Genomic DNA, 19,013 nt, shown 5'->3' with positions numbered 1-19,013 from the left:
GTGTTTATGCGCCCTAATAGCACACACTGCAGAAAAAAGCAATACAGTTGCCATGTTTAACAATTCCAAAAATTATTAAAGGGAATTGGATTCCAGTGAAAGGTAATTGTTTCCCATCCTCAGTGACTCAGCTTTTGTGGCTCACTTTCTGACATGCGGCAGATTGTATTTCTTGACTGAAAATAGCAGCATGCTCCAAACATCTTCCCAGTGACAGCTGGTGGGTTCCGTATCATTGGGGTGGGAAATCTGCTCTGAATTTTAGCCAGAACTGTAAAGAGGTGCTATACCATTTTGGCACAGTGCCTCTTTAAAGTGCTGTACCACTCTGAGTAATATAATTTATTATCGGGGATAGCACCTTTAAAATCCAGTGATCAGGAAATCACCAGCTACAGAGGGTTCTTTCTCAAAATAAACTATTTAATATTTCAGTTGACTTGGAAAATCGAGGAGGACATGAACTGTAGGAAAATAAGTAAGTCCATCTTAGCTGAGAATTGTCCCTATTTACTAATAGCTTTTCCTCTTGTTCCTAGGGATGAAAAATGCCTCCTGCTCTATGCACTATTGGAATGCAAGACCCATGACTATTGACCATGGGATATGCTGGTCAGGGCTTATGTGAGTTGCAGTCCAATAACCATAAGAGGTCCACATGTTCCCCACACCTATTCTATCTCATGAGGAGTATGTTGAGGCCCAACTAGTCCAAAATCCTGATGTCACCTGTATGTGTTGGTCCTTCTGGCTTGCCTCTTAAAAAGACTACTGCTGAAATGAGCCTTACTTCTTTATACTAAAAAAGAGTGTGTGTGTGATTGTATAGTGGAATGTTCCTCTGAGAGAGATGGGAACACTGCACTCAGAAACAAAGCACATTAAAGAAAAGGCTAGTTTGTATCTTTCCCTGTGATTGATCCATTGATTTTCAATATGCAAGGAAGAACATTCAGACATGAAACAACTTCAGCAGGAAAGAAAGATCTGAAATCTTATCAGCCTTCCAACTTTCAGAGACTGTACCTTTGTCACTGCTGAAATGAAGACCATTTAAGTACTGCCAAGCACTTAAGCAGAATCACCAAAGACTGCATACTTGAAAAGGTCAATCTCTGTACACCAGAATAGCTTATCTGTTAACATTTATATTTCGGGCAATTATAGGAAAACAGCTCAAATCAAAAAAGTCCCTTTGATTCCAGTGCGGTGGATATAAACAACTGCTTAATTCCTTCAGAGAAATAATGCTTTAGTGCTTAATTTAAGCTGATTCATGCCCTTTATTTACAATTTTATTTTCTCAAATTACTTTAAGCAAATCTCTCTGGTATTATTAGAACAGCTAGATTGAAATTAGAGGAAGCATGTAATTTAAGGTATTAAATACTCCATGTAGAGTTCAATTATAATGGTTTAAAATACCACAACATGGAACTGTGGTGTTACTGGAGCATCAGGTGTATATTTTTCCAATATATGACATTTCTTGCATACCAGTTTACCAGTTTACTATAAACACAGTGTTGCATGCTACTGGAAGAGACAAAAGAAGAAAACAAAAATAACAATTCTATATTTGTTGCTTTTAAGTTGCTATTGACTGATGGTGCTTATGGTGTAATGGATGAGGTTTGTTTGCTCAGAATGGGACCAAAAACTGGTAATGAACAGTATTACTCTTTATGCAGGAAGAAGAAGAAGAATCCTTGGTCCTTGCACTGGTAAGTGAAATCACATATGATATAATACATTTTTATTATCAGACAGCAAGTGATCCAGTAATCCAGTTTTACAATTAAAGCTACAATACACACTCCAGCAGCAAGGCATACTTAATTCTACCAATTTCAGTGACTTCAGCCACACCTATCTGTGTTCAGTTATGGCCATAATATTTAGCTTGTAAGATTTATATCCCATCTGACAAGGATAGAAGTGACCAGTTTTCATTCCTTCTTTCTTCTCCATTACTAATACACTTCAACTAAAAAGATGCAGGAATTAACAGACCAATAAAATACAAACGTAATAGGAGAATATGTTAATATATATAAGAACATAGGTAGACCTAAAACAGGTCTCCGATAAACATAATACAATGTCTTTAGCAACATTCAACCTCCTGGTGCTAAATAAAAATATATACTATCTTAAATCATATACATAGTCTCTGCATTGTGATGCCAAAATATTATGTCCTAAAAATGCATTCCACATGAATAGGAACACCTTCAGCTCTTCTCCAGTGCACTATTATAGCTGTTGTAATATAATCCAGCAGCTTCAAATCAATAGGTAAGTCAATTATTAGTCGATCAGATTCCCTCGCTTTAAGTCAATTATTGATGGATCATGTCCTCCCCATTTGTGTATAGTCCATAATTAGCCCCACAGTGCTTTTCATCCAATATTATAGTATTTTCATAGCTCAAAAATAATATAAGCAACTTGGCTGATTGGCACTTTTCCCCACACAGAAAGTACATTTATTTTCCTCATTCTTAGTATGGACTAGACTTACCCTTAGAGAAAGCAAAAAAGCTGTCTCTGGCAGTTATTTTGTGTTCTCATGAAAGACAGCAAACCATTATTTAATTCATTATAACTGCATTTTTTTACTCTTCAGACACAGCACTTGTGAGATGTCCTATATAAAATGGTAAACTACTCAGTGTTCAATCTTGAGTACTTGACATTTTTTATTTGGGGCGTAAGGAGGTGGTAAATCCGAAGATTAAGTGTGCATTCAACTAGAACATGCTATTTTATTAATGTCCTATATGGGGACTGTTCAAAGGCAAAGCAACTTTAGGATATATTAACAAGAGCATAGTATTCTGACAGAGAGAACTTGAAGCACCTTTGATAGTAACTGAATGAAAGAAGTTGGAAGCATGAGCTTTTGTACAGTCTACTTTCTCAGATGCATAGGCTACATCTTTGAATTCTGATATACAGAAGTTATATAGTCCCACTCTATTTTGCTTTGGCCAGACCTCACCTGGAATACTGTTTCCAGTTCTGGGTACCACTGTGCCAGAGGATATTGATAAGCTGGGACATGTTCAAAGGAGGGCAACCAGATGGTAAAATGTCTGGAAACCAAGACCTTCATGGAATGAAGGAATTTTAGAATTTTACCTTAAAAAAAGAGACAACTGAGAGGTGATCTGATAGCCATCTTTAAATATCTGAATGGGTGTCATATAGAAATGAAGTGAATTTCTCTTCTGCTACTTCAGAGACTGGGGGGGGGGGGGTAATGGTTCCTAATTACAAGCAAAGAGATTCCACCTAAATATTGGGAGGAACTTATTGACTGTAAGAGCTGGACAATGGAATTCCACTTTGACAGTGGAATAGACTGTCTTGGAGGGTGGTATGGAATTGTGGGATTTGTAGTTTTGTGAGATGTTTAGTTTTTACTGTCAGAGAGTTCTGGTGCCACAACAATCTACAGTTCCCAGGATTCCACACAATGGAGCCATGACAGTTAAAGCAATGTCAAACTGCAGTGCAGGTGCAGCCTTAGATTGCAGCTTGCCTGATATTACCTGTTTTTCGCTGCATAATTCAGGAGGTGAACTTTGCAAGTAGAGGAAGGTTCTCAGTGAGGCAAAAGAATGGTTCATAGGTTTGTGTTATGGGCGAACAAAAGGGGGTGTTAATAAAACAATAAAGCACAGTGGCATTCTTTGTACAGAACATAATCGCACAAAACCAGACTCCTTTCAACCTTGCACCCTGTGGAGGGCAATGTGGGAGATAACAGTTGGTGGAAAAGGTGTGGCACACCTAACATCCTAGTAAGATCAGACAGCCCTTTTAGTCTCAGATTTCCTTGTCTCTTTCTGTTTTGGCTTCTTTTTATTCAGCTGCCTGCAGTTTGTCACTACTGTAATCCTATTTTGCTACTAATCCTAGAGTTTTGCTAACTGAAGTTTAGTTAACAGTTATCTTGTGGATTTTGAAAGTAGCAGGGCATCTGGACAGTCAAAATATTAATGTCTGTCGTGTCAGTCACAGAACTTGGCTAGTGGAGCTTGACTGGAAGAACAAAGAGAAACTAGAAGCAGGCTGTTCTTGGTCTTGCTTACGGCTGGCTTGTTGCAGTCAGGGAGAAAAAAGAAGCTGAAAGAGGAAACAAGGATACAAGTCCTTGAAAAGAAGTTCCTGCAATGGAAGAAGTGGAAAAGAATAGCACATTAGATCCTGTCTGTTCTGCAGATGAGCGCCCATTCTCCAAAATAATATTGGAAAGTAAGTTTTCAAACTGTTGATTAATAAAAAACAGAAAATCTATGAGAAGAGCACCTTCTTTTGTTGTTTTCTGGAATGATCAAAAAGACTTGTTAAAGACATGTTAAGTATGTGTATGTGTCTGTGTGTTACTAATGGTTTTGAATTGACCTGCTTTTCAAATGATTCTTGAAACTGGGAAGATACAATAACATTTAACATTTAGAGTGAAAAGGAACATTGAACTTTGTGTTAAATACTGCACAGATATACCTTGATTAACACAAAAGAGATGTGTTCCTGGGCACTACTCCTTTAACAGAAAATTTAGTACCAGAAGCAGAAATAATATGAGAAGAATAAGGATAGGTTCCTACACCATACCTATACATACGCAAATACAGCAGGTCAATGTTTTGGCAAACTTTTTTAAAATTATCAATATGCATGTGTGAAATGAATGACCTATGCCAGGTCTTGCACAAGTAAATAAAAACATTTTGAAGTTTCTATGGACCATTTGAAAGCTTTCCCCCAAATGCATGTATGGATGACTTTTTGGTTCACCAGTCTCTGCCTGTCTCATGATTTTCACTTTGGTGGCCAAATTTACAGATTTATGCTTTTTAAAAACATACTGGGGATAGTTTTTTGTTGGTTTTTTGGGCTATGTGGCCATGTTCTAGAAGAGTTTATTCCTGATGTTTTGCCAGCATTTGTGGCTGGCATCTTCAGAGAATGCTAATCTGGAAGAGAGTGGGTATATACACACACACACACACACACACACACACACACACACACACACATATACTGTGTGATCCTGGGTGAGGAGGAGTGATTCCCATGTTAATCTGTGTATTGTTCTGTTGTTGATGGCAGGGCCTCAGGGTGGCATCATCTCTGAAGATGCCAGCCACAGATGCTGGCAAAATGTCAGGAATAAATTCTAGAACATGGCCACATAGCCTGAAAAACCAACATAAAAAACCTATGGATGCCGGCCATGAAAGCCTTTGACTTCATACTGGGGATAGTTGGTGAGGCAGACATATCTATTTTCCCCTTTTCTCTCTGTCTTAGGCGGGGTACATACCTCCGCTTTGCGGCGCTCTGCCGCCGCCGGCAGTAGGTCCACGGGGGAGCCGGAGCCTTCACACGGCCCGACTCCCGCGCGGACCGAAAAAGAAACTCCAAAATGGAGCTTCTTTTTCCGTCGCGTTTGCGATGTAGCGAGGCGCCAGGGGCGCACTCGCTACGTCACAAGAGACGCGACGCGTACAGACGCTCAGCGTCCAATACGCAAAGATGGCGCCGGCCATGTAGAAGGGCCGGCGCCATCTTGTACGAACGGAGTCCGTACTAGGCCCAGGGGCGTCTAAAAGAGACGCCCCTTTTTTAAAATGGGACATCCTCCGGACGTCCCAAATGCCGGTGCAGAAAGCACCTTAGCTATTCACATGCTCCCTAAAGGATTCTGGAGGTAGCTCCTGCTTACCTTGCCTGTTATAAGCAGGAAGACACAGCTAGAGCAGTGTGTTTCAAGAACTCTGATTTTGGGGACCAGCAAATGTTTTTATAGTGTGCTAGAGGTTGTGTGCATTGGCTACAATTGCTTCTTTGTTTCCTAATGACTCTCCAGGGACTAGCAACTAATGGTTCAGGGACAGGCACCAGGCCAGAGACCATCATTTGAGCAGCACTAAGCGAGAGTAGTATCCCGTTCATTCCCACCTCAAGCTTTATTGCATTGTTTACGGCAGATGTGCTGCTGTAGGCTGGCATTGAAAGTGGGCTACTCCAGACCTCCTTCATCTTCCTCCCAATGCCAACACTGCTAAACACGTGTGTGTGTGTGTGCGTGCACGCGTGCGCACACACATACACACATCTCTTTTGAATAGATAGAGAATGAAGGGAAAATGTGGAATGGGCAGTCCAAAAAGACTTTGTAAAAAAGAGTTTCTTTGTCCGAGGATTTCTTAACTGAGGTATACCTGTACATAACAACTTTTACTAGTAGGCAGCATTCCATTCATTAGTAACATCAAAGTTAAACGGAGGAAATGGCAAAGTAATGTCAAAGTGAAGTAACATCAAAGTTAAAGAGGTGTAACACAGTAACCTGTTTCAGGAGGACCTGTGCAAATTTCTCCTTTTGATGGGAGATGAGCAATATGGAACTAAACAGGTATGTGAATCAAAACAGGGAGTTTCCAAGATGCTTCTGGCCTATCACTATGTGAACTGTTCTCTAACCAGCCAGATTAGCAATTAGTTGTTGGAGCTTTTCTTTCATTCTCATGAAGTATGCAATTGTTCCTCCGTGTCTGGTGTGGACAAAGACTATGGAAAAGGAGGACCACACACTAAAATGTCTTAAAGAACTGTAACATAATATTATAGAAACAAACCTGTAATTGGTGTATAAATAAAACATTTTCAAAACAACAATAAAGTTAAATTTATGGCATGCAGAGTTGGCAATCAGAAAATAGCTATTAACCAGTTTGGGTTCTACCAAATGAAAGTATTTATTTCAGTTAACTTAGCCCTATATTTCTCTCTAAAATGAACATATTGTTCACATTCATAAATTATATGCCGCTCATATTTCTGTTTTTATGAAGGGCCTAAACGTGCTTTTTAGCATCTTGTTCAGTCTATATAAAACTTTCTGGCTCTCAAATAAAAATTCTTTATAATAAGGGACACCTGCCAGTCCATAATGGGACAAGTTTTCTGTCCTCCAAATGAGGAACATCCTCTCTATATAATAAGGGACACCTGGCAACCCTAGTTCATTCATTCATTCATTCATTCATTCATTCATTTTATTTCCAGGATTTATATCCTGCCTTTCTCTCATAATGGGATTCAAGGCAGGTTACAATATATTTTTTAAAAGACAGAGCTAAAACATTGATTACAAAGGGTAAAAATAATTAAATACTACCAACTTTAAAACATAGATTTAAAACAGCATAGTTAAAAACAGTAAAACCCATTAAACATTAAAACAGCATACCACATTACTCAAATAAAATTTACCCATCGAACGCCTATCTAAATAAAAATTTCTTTAGCTGCCAGCAGAAAGACAGCAGGGAGGGGGCCAACCTGGTCTCCTGTGGCAAGGAGTTCCACAGTCTGGGAGAAGCCACAGGGAATGGTTTTTTCCGAGTCCTCACCAACCGCATCTACAAAAATGATGGGACTGAGAGAAAGCCCTCTCCTGCCGATCTTAGCACTTGGGCTGGCTCGTATACAGTCCTTCAGATAGTCTGGACCCAAGCCATTTAGGGTCTGATTAATTTGATCCCATATTATGCAACTGGCTTGTAATGGGACTCCTTGCTTTACACTCTTCTGCAAACCTACCAGCAGCAGGAGCAGCAGCAGCTCACTTCTTTGAAGTGTAACCTAATGGTATAGAAAAGGTTTGAAAGGAATCCAGATAGCAATTAGTACGTGAGAGAAGAAGTCACTCCATTAGTGGTTTCTATTCCTCTAGTGGGCAGAAAGGACTGGATACAACCCTTAAGTGTTCAACTAGCTGCGATGCTGGAGATCCATTTCCTCTAACATATAAAAAAAAACTAATTCCTTTTCATTAGGTTACACACTGCTATGATCAAAGTGAGATGATGTCTAAAAAGAAAGAAATGAGGTGCTTGCCCAGTAAATGATTTACAGTTGCAATACTTATTTTATTCCTCAGCAATCTTAGATAAGATTTATTGCCAATTAACTGGTTTTGTGGCACTTGTGGAAAATACAGTTAGACAAGCTGTATAAAATTTTGAGCTCACTTGCTTGGGTGAATAATCCACTTTATGTAGAAAAATGAAGTTAAGATCTTGAGGTTGATGCAGAATTAGACTTAACTTTGAAATGTACAGGCACATGGTTTTAAATTGTTGTAGCTTTTAAAACTGTTTTAAAAGTTGCCTTGTTTAATATGTTTTTATCTTGTTTAAATTATTCATGGTTTTAATGTGGAAATGTTTCCACAATAAAGGATGTGCTACAAATATTTTGAGAGCCAGTGTAGTGATTTGAGTGTTGGACACAGGGATGCCAGGGTTTGAATTCCAACTTGGCCATAGAAGCCCATTGGGTGACCTTGGGCAAATCACATTCTCTCAGCAAAAGCAAACCGCCTTTGAACAAATTCTGCCAAAGAAAGCCATATGGCTTGGTGTCACTGTAAGTCAGAAATGACACAACAACAAATAAATATTTTTTTTAAATAAATCATAAATAGGATAAGAGACATGGAACAATATGTCTTACAAACCTGTTAAAACCACAGTTGTAGAATAGGAGGGTGCTTGCTTTTAAATTGGTATCGACATAGTATCTAATGCCTCATTTATGAATAAAAATTCACAATATTCCTGGAAAAAAGTGAGAATGCCCTTTGATCCTATGAAAGTCTTGCTGGATGTTACAGTGCTGGAAGCAATGCTTCCTGGTTCTAAATATAACTGATTCAATTAATTGAAAACATAAGCGAACACTGATTATATTCACCAGTAGTTAACTGATTACACACTGAATATATTTGTTACTGAATGTTTTTCTACACATCCCTGAACAAACCCTTGCTATCTTTTACTACACCTATTTGTTCAACTATTCCTTTCTTGGATATTTGTTTTGTTTACTAGTATATTTAGGCCCAGTACATACTGCCAATAAGGGTGTACCAGGGCCAATACTAGGGTTAGGGACTGCGCGGCAACCGCATGGTCCTTAACCCTAGTACGTATGGACGGTGTAACAATGGCAATGCCCTGTGTACACGGGCGCTGCCATTGTTACATAAGCACTGCGCAGCATCCACATGTTGCCATGTGTCACTTATGTAACAAGTGCACCACTAACGCACTTGTTACGTCACCCCTGAGGCTTTAAAAGAACCCGCTTTTCTCGGGTTCTTTTTCCTCTGCAGTGAAGCTGCATGGTTTGGTGGCTGCGGCTTCCCTCTGGAGGAAAAACAGGTGCCGGCAGACCGCCGATTTTCGGCAGTCTGTACTGTGCCTTAGTTAACAATGGCCTATTCCATTCAATTTACCTCCCTTTCTTAATGAGCAAAGAGACGCTGTAAACTTCTCTCAGATGAGGCTTTTATTCTTAGAAGAAGCTCCACTGTGTACAACAATATACACATCGACACCAACCACCATCCACACTAGTAACAACCCACTCTGAGGTCAAATGCTCATCACTACTCTAGCAAAGGCTCCGTGAGGCTTACTAGGTCTTGCCTCTCCCTCTGGTCTCACAAAGAATACCCTCCTCAGGGACTTTTCAGACTGGCAGCATTCTACATTACTTTATAGCACTTGTTGAATATCTTTTGATGCCACTTTCTGCTTAAATGCCTAATCATTATGGCTCACAGTAACCCTTTAATGCCTGGTTACTATTAAAACCCACATTGTACATTTTCCTTGCGACTCTCTGTCCCAACAATTCCACTGTAACTGCTCTGGCCACCTCCTGTTGCATTCTAGGATTTGTAGTTTAGGGAGGGGCATTTAGAATATTCAGCCAGAGAACTCTTAGGCCTCACTACTACAAAACCCAGAATGCAACAGGAGGCGGTCAGAGCAGCTAAATTGGAACAGCAGCACTATAAGAATATAGTGCAGTAATCTCCAATATCACCCCAACTCTCTCCACATTTGTTGTTGTTTGCTTCCTTTCCAGATTATGGCGATCCTAAAGCGAACCTATACTTTCTTGGCAAGACTTTTTTTCAGGGGAGGTCTGGTGTTGCCTTCCCTTGAGGCTGAGAGAGTGTGATTTGCCCAAGGTCATCCAGTGAATTTCATGGCCGAGCTGGAAATCGAATCCTAGTCTCCAGAGTTGTAGTTCAACACTCAAGCCACTATGCTACACTGGCTCTCCTATATGTTACATACCTTACCTTAATTTATTAACAGCACAATTTCTTTTTGTTAGAAATGCTAATATTTTTGTTTTGTTAAAAAAATATGGCAGACATAGCAGAAACTCAGGTACATTGTTTACCACTCTTTAAGTGATGATGGCTGCATCTGCACTGCAGAATTAATGTAGTTTGACACCACTTTAACTGCTATGGTACAATGCTTTGGAATTCTGGGATTTGTAGTTTTGTGAGATATTTAGCCTTCTCTGTCAGAAAGCTCTGCTGCCACAACAAATTACAAACCCCAGGATTCCACAGGATGGAGCCATGACAGTTAAAGGGGTGTCAAACTGCATTAATTCTGCTGTGTGGCAGCTGCCATCATAAAATGCCTAACTTGTAAGCCCTTTCTGAATTCTGCAAGAAAATGTGATATGAGTGCAGGATATAAGCATATTTGCCTGCTTTTACCAGATTAAAGTCTACTTTACTGTATGAGGTGTAGGTGTTGTTTAAGTTCCTTTTTGTTCTTTTAGGCCTCGGGTTGACAGGAATATTGCTGTTTGCCATGCTGACTTTAATGACACTGACTGCCAACCTAGTTTTTGTGGAGGAAGTTTTCTACATCTACCACAAAATTCCCCCCTCCAAAAGATCAATTTTTATTTGGATAAATGCAGCTGCTCCAGTAAGTGCAATGAATTAAGCTTAACATTGAAATGCTTTTAGTTCTCAGATTTAGAACAAAGAATTTGAATCTGAGATGTCTCTATTATGAATGTTTGGGTGCTGCATTCCCCTTCAGGATGGACCAGTGAGCAAGCACATGTTTTGCATGCAGAAGTCCACTACCAGACTTTGGAACTCACTTGCTAGGAAAGCTAAATAGAGCTCCTTCCCAGCTCCATTTGTTTGCAGGAAAAGATCTTTTTTGTTCATTTAAGCCTTTGGTAACTGATCCTGCTCACTGTGACAAACATTTTTTAACTGGGCATGTGTTCTGGCCCATTTTTTAACTGGGCATTACTTAAAATGCTTACAATTGTGTTTTAAAATTGCATTTTTAATTCATTTTACGTATTTTTATTATTTTATTGTAAGCTGTCTCAAATTTCATTAATGGAAGAAAGACAGGGTGTAAACCAAATCACAGAATCGTAGAGTTGGAAGAGACCACATCCAGTCCAGCCCCTTTCCATGCAGAAAGACACGATCAAAGCACTCCTAACAGAGGGGTCATGCAACCTCTGTTTAAAAACCTCCAAAGACAGAGACTTCACCATAGATCATGGCTGTGTATCCTACTGTTGAACAGCTCTTACTGTCAGGAAGTTCTTCCTAATGCTTAGGTGGAATCTTTTTTCCTGTAGTTTGAATCCATTGCTTCCTCCATCCTCAATATGACATCTCTTCAAATATTTAAACATAAATGTCATGTTACCTCTTAACCTCCTCTTCCCTGGGCTATACATATCCAATTCCCTAAGCTGCTCCTCTAGAGGGCATGGTTTCCATGCTTTTCACCATTTTGATTGCCCTCCTTAGATAGAAAAGGGTTTTAGCACTAATTAAAAGTTGGTTGAAGTGTGAAATCCTACATCTATATCTATATTTATATCTATATATCTTGCAAACAAGCTAGTAAAATGTGGGCTAGACAATGCAATTGTTAGGTGGATTTGAACTGGTTGACTTGCCAAACCCAAAGGTGCTCAGCAATGGCTCCTCTTTATCCTGAAGAGAAGTGACCTTTAGGGTCCCACAGGGTTCTGTCCTGGGCCCAGTGCTATTCAACATCTTTATCAACGACTTGGATGAAAGAATAGAGGGCATGCGTATCAAATTTGCAGATGACACACCAAATTAGGAGGCCTAGCTAATATTCCAAAGAAGAGGATCAAAATCCACATTGAATTTAATAGATTAGAAAGCTGGGCCAAAGCTAACAAAATGAACTTCAACAAGGAGAAATGTAAGGTATTGCACTTAAGCAGAATAAGTTAATAGGATATGGGACACCTGGTTTAACAAGACTACATGTGAAAGGGATCTAGGAGTCCTGGTAGACCACAAGTTGAACATGAGTCAACAGTGTGATGCAGCAGCTAAAAAGGCCAATGCAATTCTAGGCTGCGTTAATAGAAGTATAGTATCTAGTTCAAGGGACGTAATAATTCTGGGCACCACAATTCAAAAAGGATGTTGACAAGCTGGAGCTTGTCCAGAGGAGGTGACCAAAATGATCAAGTGTCTGGAAACTGTGCGCTACATGGAAAGACTTAGGGAGCTGGGTATGTTTAGCCTGGGGAAGAGACTGTTAAGAAGTGATATGATAGCCCTGTTTAAGTATTTGAAGGGGTGTCACATTGAGGATGGAGCAAGTTTATTTTCTGCTGCTCCAGGGAGTAGGACACAGAACAATGGATGCAAGCTACAGGAAAAGAGATTCCACCTCAACATTAGGAGGTGGAACACACTCCCTCGGAGAGTGGTGGAGTCTCCTTCCTTGAAGGTCTTTAAGAAGCTGGGTGGCCATCAGTCTGAGATGTTTTGATAGTGTGTTCCTCCATGGCAGGGGGTTGGACTGGACGGCCCTTGTGGTCTCTTCCAGCTCTATAATTCTATATCTACCTGTGGGGGCAACCCTGAGGCTATTAGATAAATCAGATTTTCCCCATCAAACCTTGGAAGAGAGATCACTCTTCAGAGAGGATGATCCAATATTGGATCTCTGATGTTGGAGCCTCAATGTCAGGAGGATGGTAGATCAAGGGAGGCTTTGAATCCAAAGGATGGATGGATGGATGGATGGATGGATTTATTTATTTATTTATTATTTTATTCTTCACTTTATTATTTACTTATTTATTTAATGATCTAAATCCCTCCCAGTCTCTGGTCATAGGGAGATCTAAAGCCTTCCCAGTGTCTCTCTCCAACATGGTTAAAACTAACAAAACTAATTTGCAGAGTAACTAATTTCCCACTAATCACAAAGATGACTATCCAGAGCATTGGGATATGTTATTTTTTAATCATGAGAGAAACAGGAGCATGCAGAAGAGACAAAAACATCCAGAGAGAGAGATCCTGGCACCCCAGTATTGGAGAAATATGTTTCTCTGAGTGCTTTTTTTCTTGTTGTTTTATAGCTCTGATCAAATTTTAGAATTGTGGAAATGTTACTTCATCCTATAGAGCAGTGCTTTCCAAATGTTAACCCTCCAGGTGTTTTGGAGTTCAACTCCCAGAAGACTTAGCAAGTTTGGCCAAGCAACAGTAGGAATTCTAGGGATCTGACATCCAAAACATCTGGAAAACCACTGTTATAAAGGATGAATCTCCTCCGCTATAATTTCATAAAGCTGTTTTATCTGAGCCAATACGTCTGCTTTTCTTTTTTCACTAGGTGATAGCTACAACATCATGTATTGGGATGTGGATTCCTCGCTCAACAATGTTTACTGATTTTACTGCAGCAGTGTATGTGTTTTTTCCTGTTCTTACAGGTATTTCCGAAACTCAGGGCTGTTTCAGTGTTAACAACAGCTAGCACTAAGAAAACATATAGTTATTTTGTTGAACTCCCCTTTGTTCTATAGAAATGAAATCCCTCATCAGGTTTTGTTATGTGAGAAAAATAACATTAACTCAGACTCTGATGGTAGTGTAGAAAATACTAGCTAAATAAAGAACTGAATGTTGCAGAACTGTATGTATGTGAAGAGAGTTATATTCTTTAATTTGTGCTCTAAAAGCTCCTATATTCCTTTGATTGACATCTGGATTGAAGCAAGGGGATGTCTTCATTTCTGATTAATATCTTACAAAACAAGATTTTGACCTTGGACAAGTCCTTTCTTAATGGTGCACCATGAAAATCTTTTCTAAAAAAAAAAATGCAGGAAAAAAATCAGTATAGAATTGATCCCCAAATAGGAGATTTGTGTGTCAAGGGTTGCCAGTTCATACATATAAAAGGAAGGATGAAGAACAGTACGCTTGGTATCTGGAACATAATGCGATATTGGAATATATTGTGAACTTTATCCATTATCATTTAATGGATAAGCCATTTTTGTGTGTGTGCAATGTCTTTATTAACTTATTTTAACATATATACAATGTTGCATATGCCCCATTCCCCCTCCCCCCTCCCGCATGGCTTGACAGAGTTTAGAATCAATACACTGTTTACAATTAATACCTAACATTTAATATAGTGCTCCCGCGCCATGCGCGGGCACATTTTACAAGGCTTCCAACTTACCCGGAAGCCACTTGGGGAGAGAAAACAATGGTGTGTGCGCCTGTGGTGCATGCGCGCTGCTCTGCCACATGCATGAGTCCCATGCTTGAGCATAGGCAAATTTTCCCCCGCATAAGGAGAGGGCCCACTGTATGTGGGATTTAATTACATTATTGACTTCATTATACTCCGTATTCCCTTTAACTTCTCAAGCAGGATTTCCCAACCCAAATTCCAAACTTCTACTTTCCTTTCTCCAGTATATTTTAATCTCTAATAATATCAAACAACAGGCTATCTGCCAAATACTTCTCTACTTTGGTGAAGTTCCAATTTTTACTTTCTTTCCACCCCGATGCTATCGCAGCCTGTGTTGCTTTTAATATACAGTGGTGCCTCGGGTTACGAAATTAATTCGTTCCGTGGCACCGTTCGTAACCCGAAAAGCCTTCGTAAGCCGAATTGCCATAGGCGCTAATGGGGAAAAGCCGCGATTCCGTGCGAAAAAGCCGAAAAAAGCACCAAAAGTTTTTTCGTAACCCGAAAAAACATTCGTAACCCGAAACAATGTTTTCCTATGGGATTTTTTCGTATCCCGAAAATTTCGTAACCTGGGTATTTCGTATCCCGAGGTACCACTGTATTCTTTATTGCGTTCTCTTCATTATTCTTCAGTCCCCTATTCTTCAAATTTAATGTTATACAATCCTCTTTGCTCAAATGAACATCCTTGCCTATAATTTTATTAACCTCTCTTATCACTTCACCCCAAAACCTCTGAACACACGGACAGTCCCACCACACAGGCATGTAAAAACCCTTGGACCCACCGCAGTGCCAACATTTAGCAGTTAGATTTTTATTGAAAAGTGCTAAATGAGAAAGGATCCTATACCATCACCCTATTAATTTCATCTGATGCTCTTTTATTCTAGTGTGCTTGTTTCTCTTAACCTCTTGTATCCACAATTGTATATCTTTGCTTGTTAAATTTAGATCCCTTTCCCAAACTCCTTTCAAAATGTCTACGATTTTAAACTGATGCTCTAATGTTACTCTCTATATAAATCCAATAATACCTTTGCCTTCATTTAGCATCTTTTTGATGATCCTCTCCAATGGTGTTACGTTATTTTCCTTCATATTTTTAACTATATCCTTTAACAGTTTATTCATTCCAGCTGCATGGACCCAATATGTCTTTCCAATTAAGTCAGTGAGTCTCTCCATCCCACATGGGTTGCTCTCTTCATCAAGCAGGTCACCTATAACTCTAATATCTTCATTTTTTATTTTCTTTAGTGTTCTCCATTAGTCATCGTTGTTGCTTGTATTCAAACTTTCTATAGGAAACTATTTAAAGTTTCCATTTACCATTATGTTTTGCCATTTCTCTCAAGATTTGTTTAGTTACTTTTTATATACATTTTATATACTTATGCCACTTGCTGGTACTGAGCTCAAAAACACATCTTCTCTTCTCGTTTTCCCTTTTTGTTTTTGATCATTCTGGTTTTTGATTGAATTGATTTTTAATTGTGGGACTTGAATTGTGATTTCAATGAATGCCAATTTTAAGAACACTGGAAGCATATATTATAATGCCCGGCAGCTGTTTTATATGACTGAGATCTTGGAAAGGCTTTTAGTGATATGAAATAAAAATATATCCCAGTGTATTATTAATAACTTGAAAGGAGAAAAAAAAAGAAATAAGTTCATTTTCCAAACCTAATCCAATGGCATTACACAGGTATTCTTGTGTGGTGGAAATAAGCTCCCTTTAAAATAGGAGGAGATTTGTCCTTCAGATCCAAGGACTTTGATTTGTTTTCTAAAAGTCTTTGGAAGAGCTCTTGTGTTGATCCAAGAAATGGCTGCAAAAGAATGGAACAAATGGACACAGAAGCAACCACACCTGGCAAACCCCAAAGATACATCCTGCAAGAACTCAAGATTCTTCAGCCCACTCTAGAAGAATCTAAATGAGAATTTACTTTTTCCCCTTTGCTTTTTTTCTTCAGTGTTTAAAATAAGAATTTAAAAAGTACATTAAAAATTACGGAAATAATAAGAATAAAAATACAAGGGGAAAAGAAGAAGTGAAAGAAAAAGAAGAAGAAAAAGATTACACTCAGTCTTCGTTTCTCTGGTTATAAAAGCATATGGTTATTCATTCCTCTCTATCTAAAAATTACAGCTATATTCTTCTTTCAATAACCACTCTAATAATGAAATGTCACTAACAAACATAGATCAAATAACTTTCCATTTCTACTAACTTCCATGACCATTCCTCCATAGTGGGTAGTGTTGGCTTCCTCCATCTTTTCACATATAACAAACTTTCTGCCATAATCATATACTAAATTAATCGTCCATGGCTCTTTTCCAGCTTTACATCTATCATTCATAAAGTGAAACATAAAATTTTTAATTTAGTATAAATTTTTAAAACCCCACATCATAAATTTCTTTATGCATTCTGATCAATTTATCTGATATCTTCTAACAACAATACATCATATTCTAGAAATTTATTTTATAACAATCCTCTTTATAAAATCATGGCATACTTCAGTTCTCAATCTGTTTGACTGCATATTTTCCCATTAATCCATCTATCTATTATAGCCAAAAGTCCTTAACTTATTTTATCATTTTATACTCTAACTTGTTCTTCACTTTGTATTTAACTCTTGGCTTTCCCCCGTCTAAGAAACTTTAATATATCCCCTTGCCCTTGTTTAAGTAATACATTAGTTATCAAAATATTTGTTGTTTGAGATAGAAATCTAATTCTGGGCAAAACACTCTTTTTCATCCCAGAAATCTCCCACCAACAATAACAAATTCAGTCTCTCCCATTACAACATGTCCTTCTCAGTTCCACTCCATATCTTAAGATAATGATTTTGTAGCAACATACAATCACATTCATCTTGACAACACTCCAATATTCCACTTTCTGGTCAGTTTTAAAAACAATTGCATCCATCAATTCACCTTGACCTTCTATATTCTTGTTTTCCATTAACACAGTCTACTAACAAACCAGAATCTTTTAACAATGCAAAATCATCCAGATCTTCCATCTCCAAGTTGTGATTTTAATTTCAAAAATTTCCACTTTATCATTACTTTGTATTGCAACCTTAACTGATTGCTTTAGTGATTCTTTAATTTTTTTTAAAAAATTCTTCATATCTTTTTTCAATCCCTTTCCCAGTTTTTCCATATCATGTTTTCTCAATGATCTGATCTCCTTGAACATATTCTGTAAGATTTTTGTTAAAGGACATTCTCCATCTTCAGTAAATCCAGCAATTACAGGGTTAAAAACAAAAAGCAAATTCTCCAGTTTTTTTCTCTCTTTTTCCTTTGTAAAGTTAGGAATCATTAGTCCCTATAGTTCCAAAGAAGCTGCCTGGTTGTTCTTAAACTTATCTTCTCATAACTGTCTGTCCTCTTTGCTTACCAAAATTTAATATTCTCAAGGACCAGTCATCTAAAAGTAAGAAATCTCATGTTCCTGTTTAGCTTGTTTAACTTGTTGCTTTTAAGCTAAAATCTTGCAAATAGCCTTATTGTCTCAGATCTTGTTTAGAGATCCTCAGAGGCTTTAATTTCACCACCAGTAAGAAGATCTCTCTTCACTTGTGAATTAAATAGTTAAAGGTGATTGAGAAAGGGCAGATTTTTTGAGGTCCAATGAGTGTGTATTAATCCTGAAGCTCTAATCAGACTTCAGACTGCTACAAATCCCATAGTCTCCCTCCAAGGAACAGCACTTTGGATCACATGTCCAGAGAGAGATTTGCTAGCTGGAAATTGCCTCCTAGCCAGCTAATTTTGCCGCTTAAGCTTTCCCTGTTTTGGAGATCACACAGGGACATCAAACTGCCATTTGTCCCCACCTGGAAGTCCAATTTGTTTCCATTTCAAAGTGCTTCCCAAATCTGCTGCTTGAATCAACACAGGGAAGAACTGGTAGAACCAAAAGGTGTTGCTATAATAATGATGTTATATATGAAAAAAGTGTACTCTGGATAAATTATTATTAAAAAAGACAGAGATAGGAAGGCAGAGAGCGGAGAAAGGACATCTGGATACTAGGATTCAAGTACCAGCAGAAAGACTGATTAACAGAACACTTCAGCCACCATCTTCTCCAGGGAACATGGCCATTGACTGGAAGTTGTAGCTCAGCATAGCAGAAGAGCATCAGGTTAGGGTTAGTGAATGAAAAGATGTACCAAATACACTATTCTGTGCTGTTTCTGAGTACTAGGCTACTTAATACATTACTCCCACCCAACAATGAGTTTTTTGGTGTGGAAGTTTGTACACCCTCCCGTACATAGTATGAGGCATGTTTGTGATGAACATAGCTACCAGACAATGTTAACACTTGGGTTCTTTTTTCTTTTGCTAGGTTTTTTGCCATAGTTATCCACAAATTTCTGCTTATGATGATTAAAGAATGTGGAGGTCAAAAACTCTTCCTCAGGCGCTTTGAGAATGACCACTTCAAGATAAGCACAGGTCCTTGTTGTTGCTGTTGCCTTTGCCTTCCATATATACGCATCACTGGGTGAGTTTTGTTTTGAAACCTATCAG

The 19,013-nt window shown here is 38.5% G+C and overlaps 1 protein-coding gene across 3 annotated transcripts in view; it reads left to right on the top strand.

Annotated features, from left to right (window-relative positions):
* The first annotated feature begins 4,095 nt into the window (after window positions 1-4,095).
* LOC121924793 (organic solute transporter subunit alpha-like) overlaps window positions 4,096-19,013 on the top strand; it is a 30,011-nt gene continuing 15,093 nt past the window's right edge. The window contains exons 1-4 of one of the 3 annotated variants that reach the window (XM_042456211.1): window positions 4,096-4,263; window positions 10,681-10,832; window positions 13,554-13,627; window positions 18,829-18,987. In XM_042456211.1, the coding sequence (XP_042312145.1) occupies window positions 4,182-4,263; window positions 10,681-10,832; window positions 13,554-13,627; window positions 18,829-18,987 (467 nt within the window). In that variant the 5' untranslated portion in view covers window positions 4,096-4,181. Of the gene's footprint in view, window positions 4,264-9,413; window positions 9,461-10,461; window positions 10,544-10,680; window positions 10,833-13,553; window positions 13,628-18,828; window positions 18,988-19,013 lie in introns of those variants that run through there. The other 2 variants (XM_042456213.1, XM_042456212.1) reach the window with 2 other exon arrangements.

Source organism: Sceloporus undulatus, chromosome 3 (genome assembly GCF_019175285.1).
Source record: "Sceloporus undulatus isolate JIND9_A2432 ecotype Alabama chromosome 3, SceUnd_v1.1, whole genome shotgun sequence".
In the NCBI taxonomy this organism is placed as follows: Eukaryota; Metazoa; Chordata; class Lepidosauria; order Squamata; family Phrynosomatidae; genus Sceloporus; species Sceloporus undulatus.
Note: the sequence above shows the minus strand (reverse complement) of the source record. Positions and strands in the feature narration are given on the sequence as shown.